The 22,708-nt window shown below is 44.5% G+C and overlaps 1 protein-coding gene across 1 annotated transcript in view; it reads right to left on the bottom strand.

Moving 5' to 3' along the window:
* Positions 1-22,708, bottom strand: part of LOC139276603 (KAT8 regulatory NSL complex subunit 1-like) — a 264,839-nt gene that overhangs the window by 5,100 nt on the left and 237,031 nt on the right. Inside the window, exons 6-10 of the mRNA XM_070894639.1 lie at positions 22,323-22,488; positions 20,067-20,234; positions 16,833-16,976; positions 10,468-10,628; positions 2,772-2,890 (exon numbers count right to left, since the gene is read on the bottom strand). Of these exons, the coding sequence (XP_070750740.1) occupies positions 2,772-2,890; positions 10,468-10,628; positions 16,833-16,976; positions 20,067-20,234; positions 22,323-22,488 (758 nt within the window). The remainder of the gene's footprint in view (positions 1-2,771; positions 2,891-10,467; positions 10,629-16,832; positions 16,977-20,066; positions 20,235-22,322; positions 22,489-22,708) is intronic.

The following is a 22,708-nucleotide window of genomic DNA, read 5'->3' as shown; positions in this document are numbered from 1 at the left end:
AGGGGTGATCTTATAGAAACATTTAAAATTATGAAAGGGATAGACAAAATAGAGGCAGAGAGATTGTTTCCACTGGTCGGGGAGACTAGAACTAGGGGGCACAGCCTCAAAATACGGGGGAGCCAATTTAAAACCGAGTTGAGAAGGAATTTCTTCTCCCAGAGGGTTGTGAATCTGTGGAATTCTCTACAAGGAAGCAGTTGAGGCTAGCTCATTAAATGTATTCAAGTCACAGATTGATAGATTTTTAACCAATAAGGGAATTAAGGGTTACGGGGAGCGGGCGGGTGAGTGGAGTTGAGTCCACGGCCAGATCAGCCATGATCTTGTTGAATGGCGGAGCAGGCTCGAGGGGCTAGATGGCCTACTCCTGTTCCTAATTCTTATGTAACCAGTATGACCAAAATCAGAATAAACGGCCATTCATTTTTTGCTGTTCGTGTGATCTTTCTGACTGCTAAATGGCTGCCTATATAACAGGATTCAAACTGAGCTCAGACTGATGAAATAAAACTGGGTTCTACGGCAAATGAGCCAGTTTACAACATGCACTACCGAATTTTAACCAACAAGGGAATTAAGGGTTATGGGGAGCGGGCGGGTAAGTGGAGCTGAGTCCACGGCCAGATCAGCCATGATCTTGTTGAATGGCGGAGTAGGCTCGAGGGGCTAGATGGCCTACTCCTGTTCCTAATTCTTATGTTCTTATGTACAACACAAAGCTACCTATAAAATCCCCTCTCCATTTAGTGACGCCATCAGGATGGCTGGTGTAGGAAACAGAAATGTTAGACTAATGCAGCCAGGAGCACTCTTCTGTGATTTGAGCTAAGTTGGAAGGAAAGTTTACAGGCAGCACTTTTAGTACAAGGTACTGCCCGAATATCTACCTAAAGCTATCGAGCGGAAGACAGAAGGTTCTTTACAGGAAGAGAGAGAGAAAGTGCAGCGAGGGTGATACTCATAGACTCATGGAATGTTACAGCACAGGAAGAGACCATCTTGCCTGTCAAGTCTAAAATAGTGATTCTCCACGCTCCTGCACACTCCTCCTACCCCTTTCATATTTTTCTTTTTCAAACATATATCTAATTCCCTTTTAAAAGAAGTTCTGGACTCTGCTTCAACACCCACCCACTAGTTTTGATCTTCCAAAATTCCCTAGATTCCAGAACGGTCTCAGCTGATTAGAAGGTAGCAAATGTAACACAACTATTCAAGAAAGGAGGGAGAGAGAAAACAGGGAACTACAGGCCAACTAGTCTGGAGTGTAGAATGTTTTAGTATAACGGGTGTCGCAGTTGTGCGAGGCGGACTGGTTGGGCTGGGTACTCTTTACCTTTCCGTCATTGTTCAAAGATTTATATGTAACCTTTAGGGCTGCTGACCAAGGGCCGTGTGGCTCTTTGTTGGCCAGCGCGGACACGATGGGCCGAAATGGCCTCCTTCTGCGTGGTAAATGTCTATGTTTTTATAACATGATTAGACAGAGTCAACATGGTTTTATGAAAGGCAAAATCATGTTTGACAAATTTATTCGAGTTTTTTGATGATGTAACTAGGGTAGATAAAGAGGAACCAATGGATGTAGTATATTTTGATTTGCAAAAGACATTCGATAAGGTTATTACACAAGATTGGAGGTACTGTATTAGCATGGATACAGGATTGATTAATGGACAGAAAACAGAGTAGGGACAAACGGATCTTTTTCAGGTTGGCAGGCTGTAACTAGTGTGATGTCGCAAGGATCAGTGCTGGGACCTCAGCTATTTACAATTTATATTAATGACCTAGATGAAGGGACTGAGTGTAATGTATCCAAGTTTGCTGATAATACAAAGCTAGGTGGGACAGTAAGCTGTGAGGAGAACACAAAGAGTCTGCAAAGGGATACAGATAGACTAAGTGAGCAGGCAGGAAGGTGGCAGATGGTGTATAATGTAGGGAAATGTGAGGTTATTCACTGGTAGGAAGAATAGAAAAACAATTTTTTTAAATGGTGAGAAACTTTTAAATATTGTTGTTCAGAGAGATTTGGGTGTCCTTGTGCAAGAAACACAGAAAGCTACCATGCAGGTACAGCAAGCAATAAGGAAGGTAAATGGCATGTTGTCCTTTATTGAAGGGGAGTTGAAGTATAAGAGTAAGGACGTCTTGCTACAATTGTACAGGGCCTTGATGAGATCACACCTGGAGTACAGTACACAGTTTTGATCTCCTTATCCAAGGAAGGATATACTTGCCTTGGCGGCAGTGCAACAAGGATTCATAAGATTGATTCCTGGGAGGATAGGGCTGTCTTATGATGCGAGATTGCGTACACTCAAGTTTAGAAAAAGAGGTGATCTCATTGAAACATACAAGATTCTGAAGGGGATTGACAGGATAGATGCTGAGGTTGTTTCCCTTTGGGTGGAGTGTCTAGAACTAGGGGGCACAGTCTCAGGATAATGGGTAGGCCATTTAAGACAGAGATGAAGAGGAATGTCTTCGCGCAGAGGGTTGTGAATCTTTGGAATTCTCTGTTCCAGAGGGTTGTGGATGCTGAGTCTCTTGAGTATATTCAAGGTTGAGATAGATAATTTCAGTCATGGGGAATCAAGGGATATGGGGATCGGGCAGGAAAGTGGAGTTGAGGACAAATATCAATCATGATCTTATTGAAGATGGAACAGGCTCGAGGGGCCGTATGGTCTACTCCTGCTCCTATTTCTTATGTTCTTATGATTCACTTGACTGAAATCCCAGTGATGCTGCAACTGTGTTACCTTGGTGTCAGGATCTCCTTGTACTGAAGTTTCTCCACTCGAGCTGCTGCAGCCATGGACATGGGGATCACAATGTTGTTTATGTCGAATGAACTTTCAACTCTTCTCCTTCGTGCAGACTGCAAGAGCAAGCAAGAATAAAAATTACAAATGTCAACTTTTTGCTTCTTTAGAAGTTAATCATTTTAAACAATGGAAATATAAAATAAAAACAGAGACGTTTGTTTCATTTATGATTGGGCCACTAGATGGAGCTCTGAAAGGTGTTTCGAAGGGGGAAGAGAGTACAAGAGATCAGAAACACAACACATCAGCCAGGAATAGCCAATATCAGCAGGGCAGGGAGCATGTTTAAAATAAATGATGAACTTGCATTTATAGAGCGCTTTCCCGACCTTAGGATATCCCAAATAGCTTTACAGCCAATGAAATATTTTTGAAATGCAGTCACCGGCGCATCAGATGTCTTTTAGATGAGATATTAAACCAAGGCACCCTCTGCTTCTTCAGATAAATGTAAAGGATCCCATGAAACTAGAACAGGGAGTTCTGATGTTTTGGCTAACATTGATCCTTCAACCAACATCTGGAAATTTGTTCCTTTTGGAACTTTGCTATGCATAAATTGGCTGTCACATCTACCTCATCATCATAGGTTGTCCCTCAAAATCGAGGAAGACTTGCCTCCACTCTTAAAATGAGTCCTTAGGTGGCTGAACAGTTCAATACGAGAGCCACAATCCGTCACAGGTGGGACAGATAGTCGTTGAGTTTAACGGAGGGTGGGACTGGTTTGCCACACGCTCTTTCCGCTGTGCGCTTGTTTTCTGCATGCTCTTGCCGATGAAACCCGAGGTGCTCAGCACCCTCTCGGATGCACTTCCTCCACTTAGGACAGTCTTTAGCCAGGGACTCCCAGGTGTCGGTGGGGATGTTGCACTTTATCAGGGAGGCTTTGAGGGTATCCTTGTAACGTTTCTCCTGCCCACCTTTGGCTCGTTTGCCATGAAGGAGTTCAGAGTAGAGCGCTTGCTTTGGGAGTCTCGTGTCTAGCATGCGAACTATGTGGCCTGCCCAGCAGAGCTGATCAAGTGTGGTCGGTGCTTCAATGCTGGGGATGTTGACCTGGTCGAGGACGCTAATGTTGGTGAGTCTGCCCTCCCAGGGATTTTGTAGGATCTTGTGGAGACATCCTTGGTGGTATTTCTCCAACGACTTGAGGTGTCTACTGTACATGTCTGAGCCATACAGGAGGGCGGATATTACTACAGCCCTGTAGACCATGAGCTTAGTGGTAGATTTGAGAGCCTAATCTTCGAACACTCTTTCCCTCACGCGGCCGAAGGCTGCATTGGCGCACTGGAGGCGGTGTTGAATCTCGTCATCAATGTCTGCTCTTGTTGACAAGAGGCTCCCGAGGTATGGGAAATGGTCCACGTTGTCCAGGGCTGCGCCGTGGATCTTGATGACTGGAGGGGCAGTGCTGTGCAGTGAGGACAGGTTGGTGGAGGACCTTTGTCTTACGGATGTTTAGCGTAAGGCCCATGCTTTCGTACGCCTCATTTCGTAAGACTATGTCCTGTAGTTCAGCCTCAATGTGCGCAGACGCAGGCGTCGTCCGCGTACTGTAGCTCGATGACAGACGTTGGGGTGATCTTGGACCTGGCCTGGAGACGGCGAAAGTTGAACAGGTTCCCACTGGTTCTGTAGTTTAATTCCACTCTAGCAGGCAGCTTGTTGACTGTGAGGTGGAGCATGGCAGTGAGGAAGATTGAGAAGAGGGTTGGGGGAATGACGCAGCCCTGTTTGATCCGGGTCCAGACGTGGATTGGGTCTGTAATGGATCCGTTGGTAAGGATCACGGCCTGCATGTCGTCGTGGAACAGACGGAGGATGTTGACTAACTTTTCGGGGCATCCGAAACAGAGGAGGACGCTCCATAGATCCTCGTGGTTGACGGTGTCAAAGGCCTTTGTAAGTTTGAAGAAAGACATGTATAAGGGCTGGTGCTGTTCCCTGCATTTTTCCTGCAGCTGTCGCGCTGCAAAAACCATGTCTGTTGTGCCCCGAAGGGGACGAAATCCGCACTGTGACTCCGGGAGGAGCTCCTCGGCCACAGGGAGAAGACGTTGAGGAGGACTCTAGCGACAGCTTTCCCAGTGGCTGATAGCAGGGAGATTCCTCTGTAGTTGCCACAGTCGGACTTGTCACCCCTTTTTAAAGATGGTCACGATCACTGCATCTCGGAGATCTCCCGGCATGCTCTCCTCCCTCCAGATGAGAGAGTTGAGGTCATGTATTTGCACCAACAGTGCCTCTCCGCCATACTTTAGTGCCTCAGCAGGGATTCCATCCGCTTCCATAGCCTTGTTGTTCTTAAGCTGTTTTATGGCTTTTTCTATCTCGTGCAATGTTGGGGTTTTACTGAGGTGGTGGCGGGTAGTATGCTTCGGGATGGAGTCGAGAACACTAGAGTCAAAGGCAGAGTCTTGATTGAGGACGTCTTCGAAGTGCTCTTTCCAGTAGGTCCTGACTGCCTTGATGTCCTTGATGAGTGTTTCCCCGTTCTTGGCTAGCAGTGGGGTGGGGCCTTGGGCGTTTGGACTGTAAGTGGCCTTGACTGCAATGAAGAATCCTTGCACATCATGGCTGCCAGCTAGCTGCTGTATCTCCTGTGCCTACATAACAACTGAGTGCACTACAAAACACATTTGTTGGTTCGGAAGCACTTTGGAATGGTCTGAGATGATAAGGTGCTATATAATTCCAAGCTCCTGGCTTGCTAAATCCAGTTTTCAGGATCGACCATTCGCAATAAGTGTCACCAGCATTAATACAAACATAGAAAATAGGTGCAGGAGCAGGCCATTCGGCCCTTCGAGCCTGCACCACCATTCAATAAGTTCATGGCTGATCATTCACCTCAGTACCCCTTTCCTGCTTTCTCTCCATACCCCTTGATCCCTTTAGCCGTAAGGGCCACATCTAACTCCCTCTTGAATATATCTAACGAACTGGTATCAACAACTCTGCAGAAGAGAATTCCACGGCTTAACAATTCTGAGTGAAGAAGTTTCTCCTCAGCTCAGTCCTAAATGGCTTACCCCTTATCCTTAGACTATGTCCCCTGGTTCTGGACATCCCCAACATCGGGAACAGTCTTCCTGCATCTAACCTGTCCAGTCCCGTCAGAATTTTACATGTTTCTATGAGATCCCCTATCATTCTTCTGAACTCCAGTGAATACAGGCCCAGTCGACCCAGTCTCTCCTCATATGTCAATCCTGCCATCCCGGGGGTCTGGTGAACCTTTGCTGCACTCCCTCAATAAGCAAGAACGTCCTTCCTCAGATTAGGAGATCAAAACTGAACACATTATTCCAAGTGAGGCCTCATCAAGGCCCTGTACAGCTGCAGCAAGACCTCCCTGCACCTAAACTCAAATCCCCTAGCTATGAAGGCCAACATGCCATTTGCCTTTTTCACCGCCTGCTGCACCTGCATGCCAACCTTCAATGACTGATGTACCATGACGCCCAGCTCTCGTTGCACCTCCCCTTTTCCTGATCTGTCACCATTCAGATAATATTCTGCCTTCATGTTTTTGCCACCAAAGTGGATAACGTCACATTTATCCACATTATACTGCATCTGCCATGCATTTGCCCACTCACCTAACCTACCCAAGTCACCCCGCAGCCTCTTAACATCCTCCCCACTGCTCACCCAGCTTAGTGTCATCTGCAAACTTGGAGATATTACATTCAATTACTTCACCTAAATCATTGATGTCTATTATAAATCGCAGGGGTCCCAGCACTGAGCCCTGCGGCACCCCACTAGTCACTGCCTGCCATTCTGAAAAGGGCCCGTTTATCCTGACTCTCTGCCAATCAGTTCTCTATCCACGTCAATACATTATCCCCAATATCATGTGCTTTAATTCTGCACACCAATCTCTTGTGTGGGACCTTGTCAAAAGCCTTTTGAAAGTCCAAATACACCACATCCACTGGTTCTCCCTTGTCCATTCTACGAGTTATATTCTCAAATAATTCTAGAGATTTGTCAAGCATGATTTCCCTTTCATAAATCCATGCTGATTTGGACTGATACTGTCACTGCTTTCCAAATGTGCTGCTAGTTCATCTTTAATAATTGATTCCAACATTTTTCCCACTACCGATGTCAGGTTAACCGGTCTATAATTTCCCGTTTTCTCTCTCCCTCCTTTTTTAAAAAATGGGGTTACATTAGCTACCCTCCAATCCATAGGAACTGATCCATAGTCGATAGACTGTTGGAAAATGATCACCAATGCATCCACTATTTCTAGGGACACGTCCTTAAGTACTCTGGAATGCAGACTATCAGGCCCTGGGGATTTATCGGCCTTCAATTTCCATAACACAATTTCCTGGCTAATAAGGATTTCCTTCAGTTCCTCCTTCTCGCTAGGCCCTCGGTGCCCCAGTATTTCCGGAACGTTATTTGTGTCTTCCTTAGTGGAGACAAAACCAAAGTATTTGTTCAATTGGTCTGCCATTTCTTTGTTCCCCATTATAAATTCGTCTGTTTCTGACTGCAAGGGACCTACATTTGTCTTCACTAATCTTTTCTTCTTCACATATCTATAGAAGCTTTTGCAGTCAGTTTATATGTTCCCAGCAAGCTTCCTCGCATACTCTATTTCCCCCCTCCTAATTAAACCCTTTGTCCTCCTCTGCTGAATTCTAAATTTCTCCCAGTCCTTAGGTTTGCTGCTTTTTCTGCCCAATTTATATGCCTCTTCCTTGGATTTAACACTATCCCTAATTTCCCGAGTTAGCCACGATTGAGCCACCTTCCCCGTTTTATTTTTACTTCAGACAGGGATGTACAATTGTTGAAGTTCATCTATGTGATCTTTAAATGTTTGCCATTGCCAATCCACCGTCAACCCTTTAAGTATCTTTCGCCAGTCTATTCTAGCCAATTCACATCTCATACCTTCGAAGTTACCTTTCCTTAAGTTCAGGGACCCTAGTCTCTGAATTACCTGTGTCACTCTTCATCTTAATAAAGAATTCTACCATATTATGGTCACTCTTCCCCAAGGGGCCACGCACAACAAGATTGCTGATTAGTTATTTCTCGTTATACATCACCCAGTCTAGAATGGCCAGCACTCGAGTTGGTTCCTCGACATACTGATCTAGAAAACCATCCCTAATACACTCCAGGAAATCCTCCTCCACCGTATCGCTACCAGTTCGGTTAGCCCAATCGATATGTAGATTAAAGTCGCCCATGATAACTGCTGTACCTTTATTGCACACATCCCTAATTTCTTGTTTGATGCTGTCTCCAACCTCACTACTACTGTTTGGTGGTCTGCACACAACTCCCACTCGTGTTTTCTACCCTTTGGTATTCTGCAGCTCTACCCATACAGATTCCACATCATCCAAGCTAATGTCTTTCCTTACTATTGCGTTAATTTCTTCTTTAACCAGCAACTCCACCCCACCTCCTTTTCCTTTCTGCCTATCCTTCCTGAATGTTGAATACCCCTGGATGTTGAGTTCCCAGCCTTGGTCAACCTGGAGCCATGTCTCCGTAATCCCAATTATATCATAGTTGTTAATAGCTACCTGCGCAGTTAATTCGTCCACCCGTATGAATACTTCTCGCATTGAAGCACAGAGCCTTCAGGCTTGTCTTTTTAACACACTTTGTCCCTTTAGACTTTTGCTGTAATGTGGCCCTTTTTGATTTTTGCCTTGGGTTTTTCTGCCCTCCACTTTTACTGTTCTTCTTTCTATCTTTTGCTTCTGCCCCCATTTTATTTCCCTCTATCTCCCTGCATACGTTCCCATCCCCCCTGCCATATTAGTTTACCCCTCCCCAACAGCACGAGCAAACACTCCCCCTAGGATATTGGTTGCAGTCCTGCCCAGGTGCAGACCGTCCAGTTGTACTGATCCCACTTCCCCCAGAACCAGTTCCAATGTCCCAGGAATTTGAAACCCTCCTTCCTGCACCACTCCTCAAGCCACGTATTCATCTTATCTATCCTGCGATTCCTACTCTGATTAGCACGTGGCACTGGTAGCAATCCTGAGATTATTATCTTTAAGGTCCTGCTTTTTAATTTAACTCCTAGCTCCGTAAATTAAGCTTGTAGGACCTCATCCCGTTTTTTACCTATATCGTTGGTACCTACATGCACCGCAACAACTGGCTGTTCACCCTCCCCCTCCAAAATGTCCTGCAGCCGCTCAGAGACATCCTTGACCTTTGCACCAGGGAGACAACATACCATCCTGGAGTCTCGATTGCGGCCGCAGAAACGCCTATCTATTCCCCTTACAATAGAATCCCTTGCCACTATAGCGCTCCCACTCTTCTTCCTGCCCTCCTATGCAGCGGAGCCACCCATGGTGCCATGAACTTGGCGGCTGCTGCTGCCTTCCCCTGATGAGTCATCCTCCAACAGCACCCAAAACGGTGTATTCGTTTTGGAGGGGGATGACCGCAGGGGACCCCTGCACTACCTTCCTTCCACTGTTTTGCCTGATGGGTCACCCATTCCTATCTGCCTGAGTAACCTTTGCCTGCGGTGTGACCAACTCACTAAATGTGCTATTCACAACATCCTCAGCATCGTGGATGCTCCAGTGAATCCATGCGCAGCTCCACAGTGCGGTCTGTCAGATGCTGCAGCAGGATACACTTCCTGCACATGTAGTCGTCAGGGACACTGGAAGCGCCCCTGAGTTCCCACATAGCACAGGAGGAGCATGACACGTGTCTGGGCTCTCCTGCCATTTTACTTTTACTAAGACTTTCCTTCAAGGCTGTTAATGCAGTTATGCGTATCAATCAAAATAATAGAATCAGACGCCATTCAGCCCGTTGAGCCTGTGCTGGCTCTCTGCAAGAGCACTTCAGCTAGTCCTAGTCTTCAGCACTTTCCCTGTAGCCCTGCACATTTTTTTCCTCATTTTTTTCCCTTGAAATTCTGTTATCTTAAAATGAGCACAGAACAGGTACAATAAAAAATAACGAGGAAGCTCCATTAATTTATTTTAAAAAAACACAAAAAAATTAAGATTATCTCAGAACGTAGAAAATAGCATAGCTGAATTCCTCCTGCTACGAGAAGTTTCAAACCTCTTGACATCTTTTACAGAGAACCAAGGGTGGTCTGTACCTTGTAATATGGGCAAGGTTTGTATCTTCTGACCCAGTTTAAAATGCTTTGAGAGCATAGAATCCTACAGCGCAGAAGGCACCCATTCAGCCCGTCGTGCCTGTTCCGGTTCTTTGAAAGAGCTATCCAGTTGGTCCCACTCCCTGCTCATTCCCCACAGCCCTGCAGCCCACAGTTTTTCAAGCATATTCAATTTGCTTTCACCACCCTTTCAGGCAGTACATTCCAGATCATAATAATTTGCTGCGTAAATCCTCATCTCCCTTATGGATCAATGCTCTTAAATCTGTGTCCTCTAGTTACTAATCCTCCTGCCTTTGGAAACAGTTTATCCTTATTTACTTTACCAAAACCCCTCATAACTTTGAACACATCTATTAAATTGCCTCTTAACCTTCATTGCTTGAAGGAGAACAACCCAGCTTGTCTAGTCTCTCCACATAACTGAAGTCACAGCCTTTGTAGATACATTTCAAATTAAAAACCCATGCTTTAACTTACCGGTGTAGAAGTGGTGGATGATGCTGACTGGTGATGTACGACTGAAGGAGGGGTGTCTATATACGAAGGTGACTGGTGCATTGTTGAACTGGGTTTTGGAGTATGGGGGTTCAGCAATGACGGGGATGAACTTGAAGCTGCTTTGTGTCGTTTACTGAGTGCTGTGTGGAAGGAAAGCAACACAAGGTTAGCAGTGCTCAGTACAGTATTTATTCCTTTCTATCTATGCTTTGGGAGATGAGAGGTAATGCTTTATAAAGTTTCCACAATTAATACATAGAGATCTCATCATCATCATAGGCAGTCTCTCGGAATCGAGGAAGACTTGCTTCCACTCTAAAAGTGAGTCCTTAGGTAGCTGTACAGTTCAATACGAGAACCACAGTCCCTATCACAGGTGGGACAGAGAGTCGTTGAGGGTAAGGTGTGGGTGGGACTGGTTTGCCGCACGCTTGTTCCTCTGCCTGCGTTTGATTTCTGCATGCTCTCAGCGATGAGACCCGAGGTGCTCAGCGCCCTCCCGGATGCACTTCCTCTACTTAGGGCGGTCTTTGGCCAGGGACTCCCAGGTGTCGGTGGGGATGTTGCGCTTTATCAGGGAGGCTTTGAAGATGTCCTTGTAGCGTTTCCTTTGTCCATCTTTGGCTCGCTTGCCGTGAAGGAGATCCGAGTAGAGTGCTTGCTTTGGGAGCCTCGTATCTGGCATGCGAACGATGTGGCCTGCCCAGCGGCGCTGATCAAGTGTGGTCAGTGCTTCAATGCTGGGGATGTGCTACAATGTCAAGATATGCTACAATGATGAATCACCAAGTTACTACCTCTCCTGCAGGTGCTGGCTGTGCGGGAGCCACAGGGCCACGCAGCTTAAAGTTAACATTGGTCATCAAACTCTTACCTATTTCAGCTTCTCAAAGGAAACTTTCCTCATATCATCTAGGGTAATAATCAACACCCAACTTTCCAAAAGTTAGCTCCAAGATGTGTATGACTGTGTGTGATGATATCCTCATTAAAAATATGGACTCTTCATGGAGCAGTGTTTGGAAGGAATCCTCTGAATCAGCACTTCACCCTGTGGCTCCTGCGCAGCCAGCACACCAGCTTTTAATTCGGAAAAACCGTGCATGTGCAGAATTTTGAATGAGCTGCGCACCCAAAAAAAATTAGAGGGACATTGTTAAAGACTGTTCAATGTTGGCTGAAATCAATAGTATTCTTGTGTAAAATGTTTGAATTGTAACAGTTAAAAACAAAAACAGCAGTTGTGGATTTGTCAGACTCTCTGAATTTATGGCGTACAGTGGTATTGCAGCTGGAAAATGCTGCAACTGTACAGATGATCACATCGTGCTAGAACCCAGTAAAATCGGAGTCTAGTTTCAGTCTATAACACAGTCGATCATAGCCTGGTTGAGCAACCAGCGTAACCTGAGCTGCAAGATGCTCCGTTGTGGCTGAAGCGAAGCTCTTGGTAATAGCACCAACTGAGATGCTGAATAACAAATAACTGCATTAAAGTAGAAAGCCTACCTTCGGGAGAGAAGGGAAATAGAGGGGGGAGGGAAAGAGAGGGGAGGGGGTCGAGGGGGGCCCCCAAGGGCCCGATTCCAGGGGGGGGGGCCCCAAGGGCACAAGAGGGGTGAGGGAATGAGGGAGGTGAGGGAATGAGGGAGGTTAGATTAGAGAGAATTACACACAAACATACGGAAACCAAGCACTGGAAAACTCCAGCTAGTTCATCCAGCCTGTCACTTTTTTTGATTCGTGCATGGGATGTGGGCGTTGCTGGCAAGGCCAGCATTTATTGCCCATCCTTAATTGCTCGAGTAGGTGGTGGTGAGCCGCCTCTTGAACCGCTGCAGTCGGTGTGGTGAAGGTACTCTCACAGTGCTGTAAGGGAGGACATTCCAGGATTTTGACCCAGTGACGATGAAGGAATGGCGATATACTTCCAAGAAATTTGTCTCCGTATTTAAGGAAGGATATACTTGCATTGGAGGCAGTTCAGAGAAGATTCACTAGGTTGATTCTGGAGATGAGGGGGTTGATTTATGAGGCTAGGTTGAGCCTATACACACTGGAGTTCAGAAGAATAAGAGGTGATCTTATTGAAACTTATAAGATAACGAGGGGGCTCGACAAGGTGGATGCAGAGAGGATATTTCCACTCATAGGGGAAACTAGGGGACATAGCCTTAGAATAAGGGGCCGCCCATTTAAAACTGAGATGAGGAGGAATTTCTTCTCTCAGAGGGTCATGAATCTTTGGAATTTTTTACCCAGAGAGCTGTGGAGGCTGGGTCATTGAACATATTTAAGGCGGAGATAGACAGAATTTTGAACGATAAGGGAGTCAAGAGTTAGGGGGAGCAGGCAGGGAAGTGGAGTTGAGGCTAAGATCAGATCAGCCATGATCTTATTGGATGGCAGAGCAGGCTCGAGCGGCCAAATGGCCTACTCATGCTCCTATTTCTTATGTTATTATTAATAAGTCAGGATGGTGTGTGACTTGGGAGGGGAATCTTCAGGTGGTGGTGCTCCCCTGCACCTGATGCCCTTTTGCCTTCTAGGTGCTGCCGAAGAAGCCTTGGCAAGTTGCTGCAGTGCATCTTTTAGATCTTACACACTGCAGACACGTTGTGTCGATAGTGGAGGGAGTGAATATTTAAGGTCGTGGAACGGGTGCCAATCAAGCAGGCTCTCTTGTGCGCAACTTATGAGCACCACAACCCCTATTCTTCCCCCGACGCTCGCATCTTCCAATCACCCACACAATCTCCCGGGAGCCTGAAAACCAGTAGATTGTTACTCAACTTACAGAAGGAAATGAACTTGTTCGTTTTTAAACACCTGGTTGAAATAGTTATAGCTTACAGTTGATGGCTGATTTTTTGAAATATGCAGCACACTCATATCTGTGATTTCACATGTTATGTCTCTGTCCTTTTTTGGCCAACTGATAAAAATAACTCACAGCCCACAAAAACCATGACTGTTTGATTCAAAGTTACTGCAGTGACCAAACTTTTGTAAAGTGACTTTATAAATCTATCAACTGTAAGTGAAAAAAACTGTATCATTTAAAGTTTTCTACCTATGTCCCTGCAGGGACTGAATTTGTTCCTGCACTTCCATGAGTAGCTGTGTATAAAGAACTGTTTCAGATTCAGAAGCTGTATTAAGTCCACTTTAAAATATTGAGTGCGTATACAGATCAACAATAGCCATAAGGTAATAAACAAAACTGCACAGTGCGGTGGCCATGTGCAACAGATGAAGGCTATAAACAATGCAGTATAAACGTGTAATGCAACTGCCCCTCTCCCTAGTGTGACTAACAGACCAGGGGTTCACATTACTCGACTTTGAAAGCTGCGATGTTCTGGAACAATTGTCACTTGTACTTCTTCAGAGTGTGATTCCTCACATTCCCAGGTTGAGTTCCCCTGGAACTCCAATTTACTCTCCTATCAGTCTTGTCGTCAGTACCCCACCCAAGTGGCCAATCTTCAGTTGTGAGTCAAGACAGTGAGTGTCAGCAGGCTATTTGACCACTGGTGAGCTTGATCCTGTTCGGATCAATAGTCCAACAATTCACACATTCCAACAGAAGTCATCAACAGTGATCAGAACCAGGGATACCGAGGACAATTGTAGTGCCGACTGCTGACCCCGCTGGCATCAACTAGTCCAGCACAGAATGAGGATCCTTCTGGTCTATATCGCTTAATATTACACAGGGTAGCAGAAGAAATAAATCATTTGTATTCAATCCACTGAGATCCCAATGAGATCTCAGCCAATTTGGAAAGATAACATTCTTGAGCCACTACTGGGTGCTAACTGGCCGGATGGTGAACAGCAACACTGCTGGAAGCCTGGTAGTAAGACACCTGCCCTCTCAATCACAGAAGGTGCTTGACATAGTGAGACTTGAATAAGTAGGATACAGATTTCCTATGCGTTCCCTGTGCATCTGTCATTGTGAAAATAGGAGGTGTGCAGAACAGTAGGTGTGAAAAAAACATTTCAAACTGTCAGGCAGTGGTCTTTCCAAAAATAATTAAACGGAAGTTCAATCAAAGCTTGCACTGGGTGAACAGACTCCTGTTCTGAATATACTAACTCTCATTGGAGTGGAGCATCAGTTGGAAGCACTCGTGCCTCCAAGCCAAACGGTTAAGCCCTGCTCCATAAGCCAGGCTAACATTTTATTGATGGAGTGCTGCCTTGGTGGAGGTTTAGTCTTTTGATTAAACTGAGGCCTTGTTCACGTGGCAGTTAAAGATCACAAGACACTATTTGAAGAGGAGCAGGGAGTGCTTCCAGTGTCCTGGCCAATATTCATCCCTCAACCACCACCACCAAAACAAACTAACTAATCATCCATCTCATTTAGAAACATAGAAACATAGAAAATAGGTGCAGGAGTAGGCCATTCGGCCCTTCTAACCTGCACCGCCATTCAATGAGTTCATGGCTGAACATGCAACTTCAGTACCCCATTCCTGCTTTCTCGCCATACCCCTTGATTCCCCTAGTAGTAAGGACTTCATCTAACTCCTTTTTGAATATATTTAGTGAATTGGCCTCAACAACTTTCTGTGGTAGAGAATTCCACAGGTTCACCACTCTCTGGGTGAAGAAATTCCTCCTCTTCTCGGTCCTAAATGGCTTCCCCCTTATCCTTAGACTGTGTCCCCTGGTTCTGGACTTCCCCAACATTGGGAACATTCTTCCTGCATCTAACCTGTCTAACCCCGTCAGAATTTTAAACGTTTCTATGAGGTCCCCTCTCATTCTTCTGAACTCCAGTGAATACAAGCCCAGTTGATCCAGTCTTTCTTGATAGGTCAGTCCCGCCATCCCGGGAATCAGTCTGGTGAACCTTCGCTGCACTCCCTCAATAGCAAGAATGTCCTTCCTCAGGTTAGGAGACCAAAACTGTACACAATACTCCAGGTGTGGCCTCACCAATGCCCTGTACAACTGTAGCAACACCTCCCTGCCCCTGTACTCAAATCCCCTTGCTATGAAGGCCAACATGCCATTTGCTTTCTTAACCGCCTGCTGTACCTGCATGCCAACCTTCAATGACTGATGTACCATGACACCCAGGTCTCTTTGCACCTGCCCTTTTCCTAATCTGTCACCATTCAGATAATAGTCTGTCTCTCTGTTTTTACCACCAAAGTGGATAACCTCACATTTGCTGTTTGTGGGATCTTGCTGTGTGCAAACTGGCTGCCACGTGTGCCTACAAAACAGTGACTGCACTTCAAAAGTAATCCAAAATAGCCTTGGGGCTCAAGGAAAGCTGCTCGATCATTCAAGTTCTTTTTTCTTCACTGTTCCCCTGCTTGTGCTTCACCCAAATGGCCATTCTCATGACTAGTTCATGGTGACAAAAGTTTTGACTGTAGGAGCATCACAGGTGAAACCTGATACTGACCTCAGCTGACATGCACACATATGCATTTTCCGCAGGAGTCACGAGAAAGCAACCAGGAGGAGAACACAAATCAAGGGTGGTCTTTTTTCTTTCATAGGCTAGTCTAATGCAAGGTCCCAACTGTTGTCTGGGCTGAATTCAGCTAACTCGGCACAGATGTAGGGTTGAGCTTTTTGTCCGTATGTAACCCAATACCATATCAGATGATGTCCTGCAAATGTGTATTATATGCCAAACTTTTAATATCAATATCCACTTCCTATACACAAATCTTACTTCTGGCTGTCAAGGTTTTTTGTCACAATTTTCTGTCAACGTTTACCATTGTAAATTGCTAAGTCAACATAACCTAATTTTGGTGTCAACCATCAAAATGTAGTTACAGGCCACTAGGTGGATCAAGTTTATGATCATAGAATCATAGAAATTTACCGCACGGAAGGAGGCCATTTCGACCCATCATGTCCGGTATGATGTCATTATTCCAACTCTATTGCCACCTTGTGTATAAAAAAGACGTATTCATCAACTGACCGTGAGCAAAACCACAGACGATTTACGAGGATTACAGATGGATATATTTTTGGGCCACAACAAATCAAGCTAGCAGTGATGCCCTTCACTGTTACCAATCAATGCCCGGGCTCACAGACAAGGAATGGTCACTTGGGCAAGGCACTGGAGGCTGGCATTCAGAAAAGGAAGAGAAATATTGGAAGGAGAGGGTTAAAGAAGGAATATCAAAATAGAGCAGAACTGGCCCAATCAAATTCAAAAACTGATTTTAGAACCAAAACGGCAGCAGTGAACTGACTGGTTCTGACCACTGACAATTAAATCAAATCCGACCAGGAACAATCCACACTGCTCGGTGAAATTACAGTATTGGGCATTTCTGCACAGCCTCTATTACCTAAGTGGACAGATGATCTCTGCTTCTTTATCTGTGTGTTGAGTTTTTCCGTGAAAGGATCGATCTCTGATTTGGAGGTCGGTTGCCAGTGATCTAGTCGTCGTTTGAAGATCTTTTCCGATGCATTTCTGCTCTGTACATATTCTGAGGGGGAAATAAATACATTTCACAGATCAGAATAGGTGAGGGAGGTCATGTGATCCACCTAGCTTATCCTTTCACAAAAATCTACAATCTCTCCCATTGCAACCCTACCCGAAGACCCTTCCAGGACCCCAGAAAATGTATAAATTCAGATTTTGCAACACATCAATTCCAAATGAGATTTTCTTTAAATACTATTTTCCTGATTGAATACCAAATGGTAAATTCCAAATGAGATTTTCTTTAAATACTATTTTCCTCGTTTTCTCTTCCAATAACAACTTTCATTTATACAGCATCTTTTATGTAAAAAAACATCTCAAGGTGCTCCACAGAGAGGCAGAAGAAAAATGGATGGTGAAGAGAGATTAGGAAGGATAACTGAAAGCTTGGCTGAAGAGAAGGGTTTTGAGAAGGATTTTAATGAAAAAAGGGTGAGGGGTTTAGGGAGACAATTCGAGAGAATAGGACCCAGAAAGCTGAAAGCTCAGCCACGAATGGTGGGGTGAAGGGAATGGGGTGATGCACAGAAGGTGAGTTAGAGGAACAGAGTATTTGGGGCTAAGGTCAGCTACTTCAGCACAGACTAGAAATCGAATTCAGTACCTTTAGGACTGTATGGCCGAGCTTTATTTACATTTTTTATCTATTCTTTACATGCAAAACAAAAGAACTTGCATTTATGTAGAGCCTTTAACACAGAAAAATGTCCCTGGGTGCTTCACTGCAGCCTAATCAGACAAAAATCGACACCGAGCCAAAGAAGGAGACAGCACGAGATGTTAAGAAAAGTGTGTTCAGAGGTGGGTTTTAAGAAAGGTCTTGGAGGAGAGTGAGGTGGAGAGGTTTAGGGAGGGAATTCTAGAGCTGAGGGCCAAGGTGGCTGTAGGCACGGCCACCAATGGTCGAGACAAACAGGTACATATAAAATTAGGGCCTAGCAAACGTATTCATCCATTATTTGTTTGGCACAAAATGAATTATTTAACCTGAAAGCCCAGCCAAGCAGCAGCTAGCGGTTCAAATGCCTTAGAACAAGTTAGATAAAAAGCTTATTCAATGATGCTCAATCCACACATCTACATCTCCATACCTAAAGGGGCCTGGGTGGTGCAGCAGATGAGTCCCATATACTTGAGTGGGCCTGAGTCCAAAGCACAAAGCAAACCACTAATTTGGTATGAAATTGTCAATCTTAAAGTGTGGAAAGAAGTGGCTAGAATGTTAAGAACTGCTGCAATAGGGGTTGATCCTGTCTGTAGTTAGGATTAAGGAAAACTGGTACAGCAGAGGAGAGAGAGAGCATTATTCTGTGCATTACCTGACTTGGTAATGAGGCAAAGTAGAGAGGGGTGTACTCTGCACCTAACCACTGGTGTATTTGACATGGGAATGGGGCAGTGCAAAGGGAGGTGTACTCTGCATCCAAGGTGCGCTGTACCAGACCTGACCTGACCTGAAGAAAAGGTTTGAAAAATTCTTGGCTTTTTCACTAGACAAAGCAGGTTAAGGGAAGATTTAATGCAGGATTTCAAGATTATGAATGGTTTTGAGACAGTAAACAGGAAAGAATGTTTCCACTGGATGACTGATCAGCAAAGAGGGCAGATTCAAGATCATCACCAGAACAAATTAGTAAGTTAGAAGATTTATTTTCAAACCAAGTGTTAGTAGAACACAGAGTGTCTTACAAGTGGCTACTGAAGCAGAGACGAGAAGAGAAATAATATAATACGACATGGGGGAAAGGCAGGGAAATAGGATTAGATCAAAGAACTCAACTTTCTTTTAAGTAGGTAACAGGTTATCTTACTGACACTTCTGATTTCCCCTCCCTTCCATTTCATTCTATTAAAATTTTGGTCATCTTTCATTTTTATCAGTTCTGATATAGCTGTATAGTTGCTCGTTTTCTCCAAAGATGCTGACTGACCTGTTGAGTATTGCCAATATTTTCTGATTTTGTATCAGATTTGGGACAGTGTCCAAGGAGGTTTTGTTCTGTATCTTAACTCATGGTACAGTTGATCTGAGAGTGTTTGATGGGACAGTATCGAGAGTTTTACTCTATTTCTAATCCTTGCTGTACATACTCTGGGAATGTTTGTTGGGGCAATGTAGAGGGTGTATACTCTGTATTTAACCTGTGCTGTACCTGCTCTTGGAGTGTTTGATGGGTTAGCACAGGGGGAGTCTCACTCAACATCGAACCAATCTTACCACATTGAGGATTGCTCGATGCTGGCTGGATGTGAAATGTTTCATTGTTGTCAGTGACACCTTTTACCTTGATGACCATTATGACACAAACATTTATGAAAATCGAAGTTCAAGTAACAAGTCACAATTTAAATTTGCACCTTCTCAAAGGCACAGTAAACGCCATTTAACACGACTCGTAGACAGCTGGACAGAATATAAGTTCTCTCTCAGCCTTTGGGTATCAAGGGATACGGATTAAGTGCTCTAACCTATTCTCTTCCAGGACATCAAAACTCTGCAATTCTTCTAACCTCCTTCGATGTTCCTTACCTTCTACAATCTACAGATTTTTAAAACCAAGTTTGGCAATATTTAATCACTACTTTTTCTCCTCCTATTTATGACAGTTTTGCTTTGTTGTTTACACTCTCGCCTCAGAGACAGATTGTGGGTTCAAACTCACTACAGACTGGAGCATGTAATCTAGGCTGACAGTTTATTACAGTACTGAGAGAGTGCTGTACTGTCAGAGGTGCAGTCTTTCAGAAGAGATGTTAAACCGAGGCTCCATCTGTCCCATTCAGTTAGATGTAAAAAAATACTATGCTCTATTCGAGGAAGAGCAGGATGTACTCCCAGTGCCTAGATTAGAATTTGTCCCTCAACCAACACCACCAAAAAATGATGATCTGGTCACTTATCTTATTTGCCTTTTGTAGGAACTTGCCGTGTGCAAATTGTATTTACGCACAAAACAACAGTCTCTATAGTTTAGAAGTATTCAATTGATTGTAAAGTGCAAGCTTGCTGTTTCTAACATGGCTGGTGTCCTGCAATGTGACTTTTCACCTAAATAATTCAATTAAAAAGATTGAGCTGACAACTTACTGGCTGACGTAAGAATGGATGAAGCAAGTTTTTGACAGACTTTCTTTGCAGAGTCCTGGGGTCTCTGCTTCACTTGGGACAACGACTTCAAAGACTTCAATTTCTGAGGTGGTTTCTGATGTTCTTCCTGTTTGAGTAAAGCTTCAAATTGCACATGAAGAGGTGTGTCTGAAAACAAAACAACAGTCAATCTCACCAACATGCTTTTCTTTTACATACACTACTGGTAACAAAGAACTTGATTCACTTCACTCAATGTATCAACAAGGTACAGTAGCCAAATGGCTGTGATACTGGATGAGCAATCACGAGTCCAAATTCCACCATGGCAAGTTGGGGAAACTGAACGCGATAAATCTGTCCATTTGTAGGCTGGCAACAAACTGCCATAAAAACCCAACTGGTTAACGAATGTCCTTCAGGGAAGGGAGTCTTCTATCCCCATTTGGTCTAGTCTACACAAGACACCAGTCCTACACTACATGGCTGACTCTTAATGTCACCAGGGCAACTAAGGGTTGGGCAATAAACGCTGCCTAAAATGCAATGTTCTCTCTAATTTTTGGGGAGCCGTGCAGCCCCTTCAAAATTCCACACATACATGGTTTTTCTATTTAAAAACCGGTGAGCTGGCTGTGTGGGACCTCCAGAGCGCTGTGTGACCGCACCACTTAAAGGGAACATTGCTTGCCAGTGTTGCCCACATCCCAAACAAATGGGGGAAAAAAGCAGGATATAGTTAACATGTTTAACCACTGGAAGGTTAAATGAAACTGGAAGGTTGCATTCAGTGCGATGTACAACCTTCCTATTTATTTGCAGTTTCATATTATTTTACCCAGCTATTTACGATTTACAATCTATATTAATGACTTGGATGAAGGGACTGAGTGTGACGTTGCTAAGTTTGCTGATGATAAAAGTGGGAGAAAAAGCAATGTGTGAGGACACAAAAAACCTGCAAAAGGCCATAGACAGGCTAAATGAGTGGGCAAAAATTTTGCAGATGAAGTATAATGTTGGAAAGTGTGAGAACTTTGGCAGTAAAAATCAAAGAGCAAGTTATTATTTAAATGGAGAAAAATTGCAAAGTGCTGCAGTACAGCAGGACCTGGGGTTCCTGGTGCATGAAACACAAAAGGTTAGTATGCAGGTACAGCAAGTGATCAGGAAGGCCAATGGAATCTTGGCCTTTATTGCAAAGGGGATGGAGTATAAAAGCAGGGAAGTCTTGCTACAGTTACACAGGGTATTGGTGAGGCCACACCTGGAATACGGTGTACAGTTTTGGTTTCTATATTTCAGAAAGGATATACTTGCTTTGGAGGCAGTTCAAAGAAGGTTCACTAGGTTGATTCCAGAGATGAGGGGGTTGACTTATGAGGAAAGGTCGAGTAGGTTGGGCCTCTACTCATTGGAATTCAGAAGAATGAGGGGTGATCTTATCGAAACATATAAGATTATGAGGGGGCTTGATAAGGTGGATGCAGAGAGGATGTTTCCACTGAAAGGGGAGACTAGAACTAGGGGGCATAATCTTAGAATAAGGGGCCACCCATTTAAAACTGAGATGAAGAGGAATTTCTTCTCTCAGAGGGTTATAAATCTGTGGAATTCGCTGCCTCAGAGAGCTGTGGAAGCTGGGTTATTGAATACATTTAAGATAGAGATAGACAGTTTCTTAACCGATAAGGGAAGGGGTTATGGATAGCGGGCAAGGAAGTAAACCCGAGTCCATGATCGGATCAGCCATGATCGTATTAAATGGCGGAGCAGGCTCGAGGGACTGTATGGCCTACTCCTGCTCCTATTTCTTATGTTCTTATGAAGTTTGTTCTGATAGTCTGTCGTACTGGGATAATGGTCATTCTCTGGTAAAAAGGCTCCTTCAATTGGCCATTCTTCAATTGCGAACTAAGACTGTGATTGCTGCAGCAGATTTGCCTGATCACAAGATAGATATGGATGAGGGAGGCTATTGGCCCACTCGTCCCATCCTAGCCAATTCATCAAAATAAACCTATATCCCCTCCCGCTTAAAGATGGTGGCTGGGGCGGGGGGGGAAGGTGGTAGGAGAAAACAAATACCGAATACAAATAAAATAAGGGCAGAAAATAGGAGGACTAAATAGTGGGAACATGCATGTTTAATTTAATGCCAAATACATGGAACATTCAAGGGAATGGGCATTAAAAACCCATGATGGATAACAGCAATTAGTTTTAAATATAATCGTGACATTGAAACACACTCACCTTGAGGAAGCGACAATATGGGATGGTAGCAGGGCTCTATTATAGCCACACGTTCCTGTGGAGGCATGCTGGGCTGATCCATAGTTTGCATCAGAGTTTTGGAGCCACACAAAATGCACATGTTGGGCCAGTCACAGCTACACTTGACGCTGAGGGGGCGCTGGGCCTGCAAAAAGGGACCACATGATGCAAGTGCTTCTGTACATTCATATACACTGTAGCTGATTCAGTTACAAGGAACAAATTAATTACTAATGTCAACAGGAATAAACTTAGAAACGTTAACACGATCTTTCCTTTCTTTCTCTGCTCTCCTCCGCTCAGATCTGTCTTCATAGCCGGTGGGCACCCTCTGGTACACCACCAACACAGCCATTTTTCAGGTG

The sequence above is a fragment of the Pristiophorus japonicus genome, chromosome 1, assembly GCF_044704955.1.
Source record: "Pristiophorus japonicus isolate sPriJap1 chromosome 1, sPriJap1.hap1, whole genome shotgun sequence".
Taxonomy (NCBI): Eukaryota; Metazoa; Chordata; class Chondrichthyes; family Pristiophoridae; genus Pristiophorus; species Pristiophorus japonicus.
The sequence above is the reverse complement of the archived record's forward strand: the minus strand, read 5'-3'. Positions and strand labels throughout refer to the sequence as shown.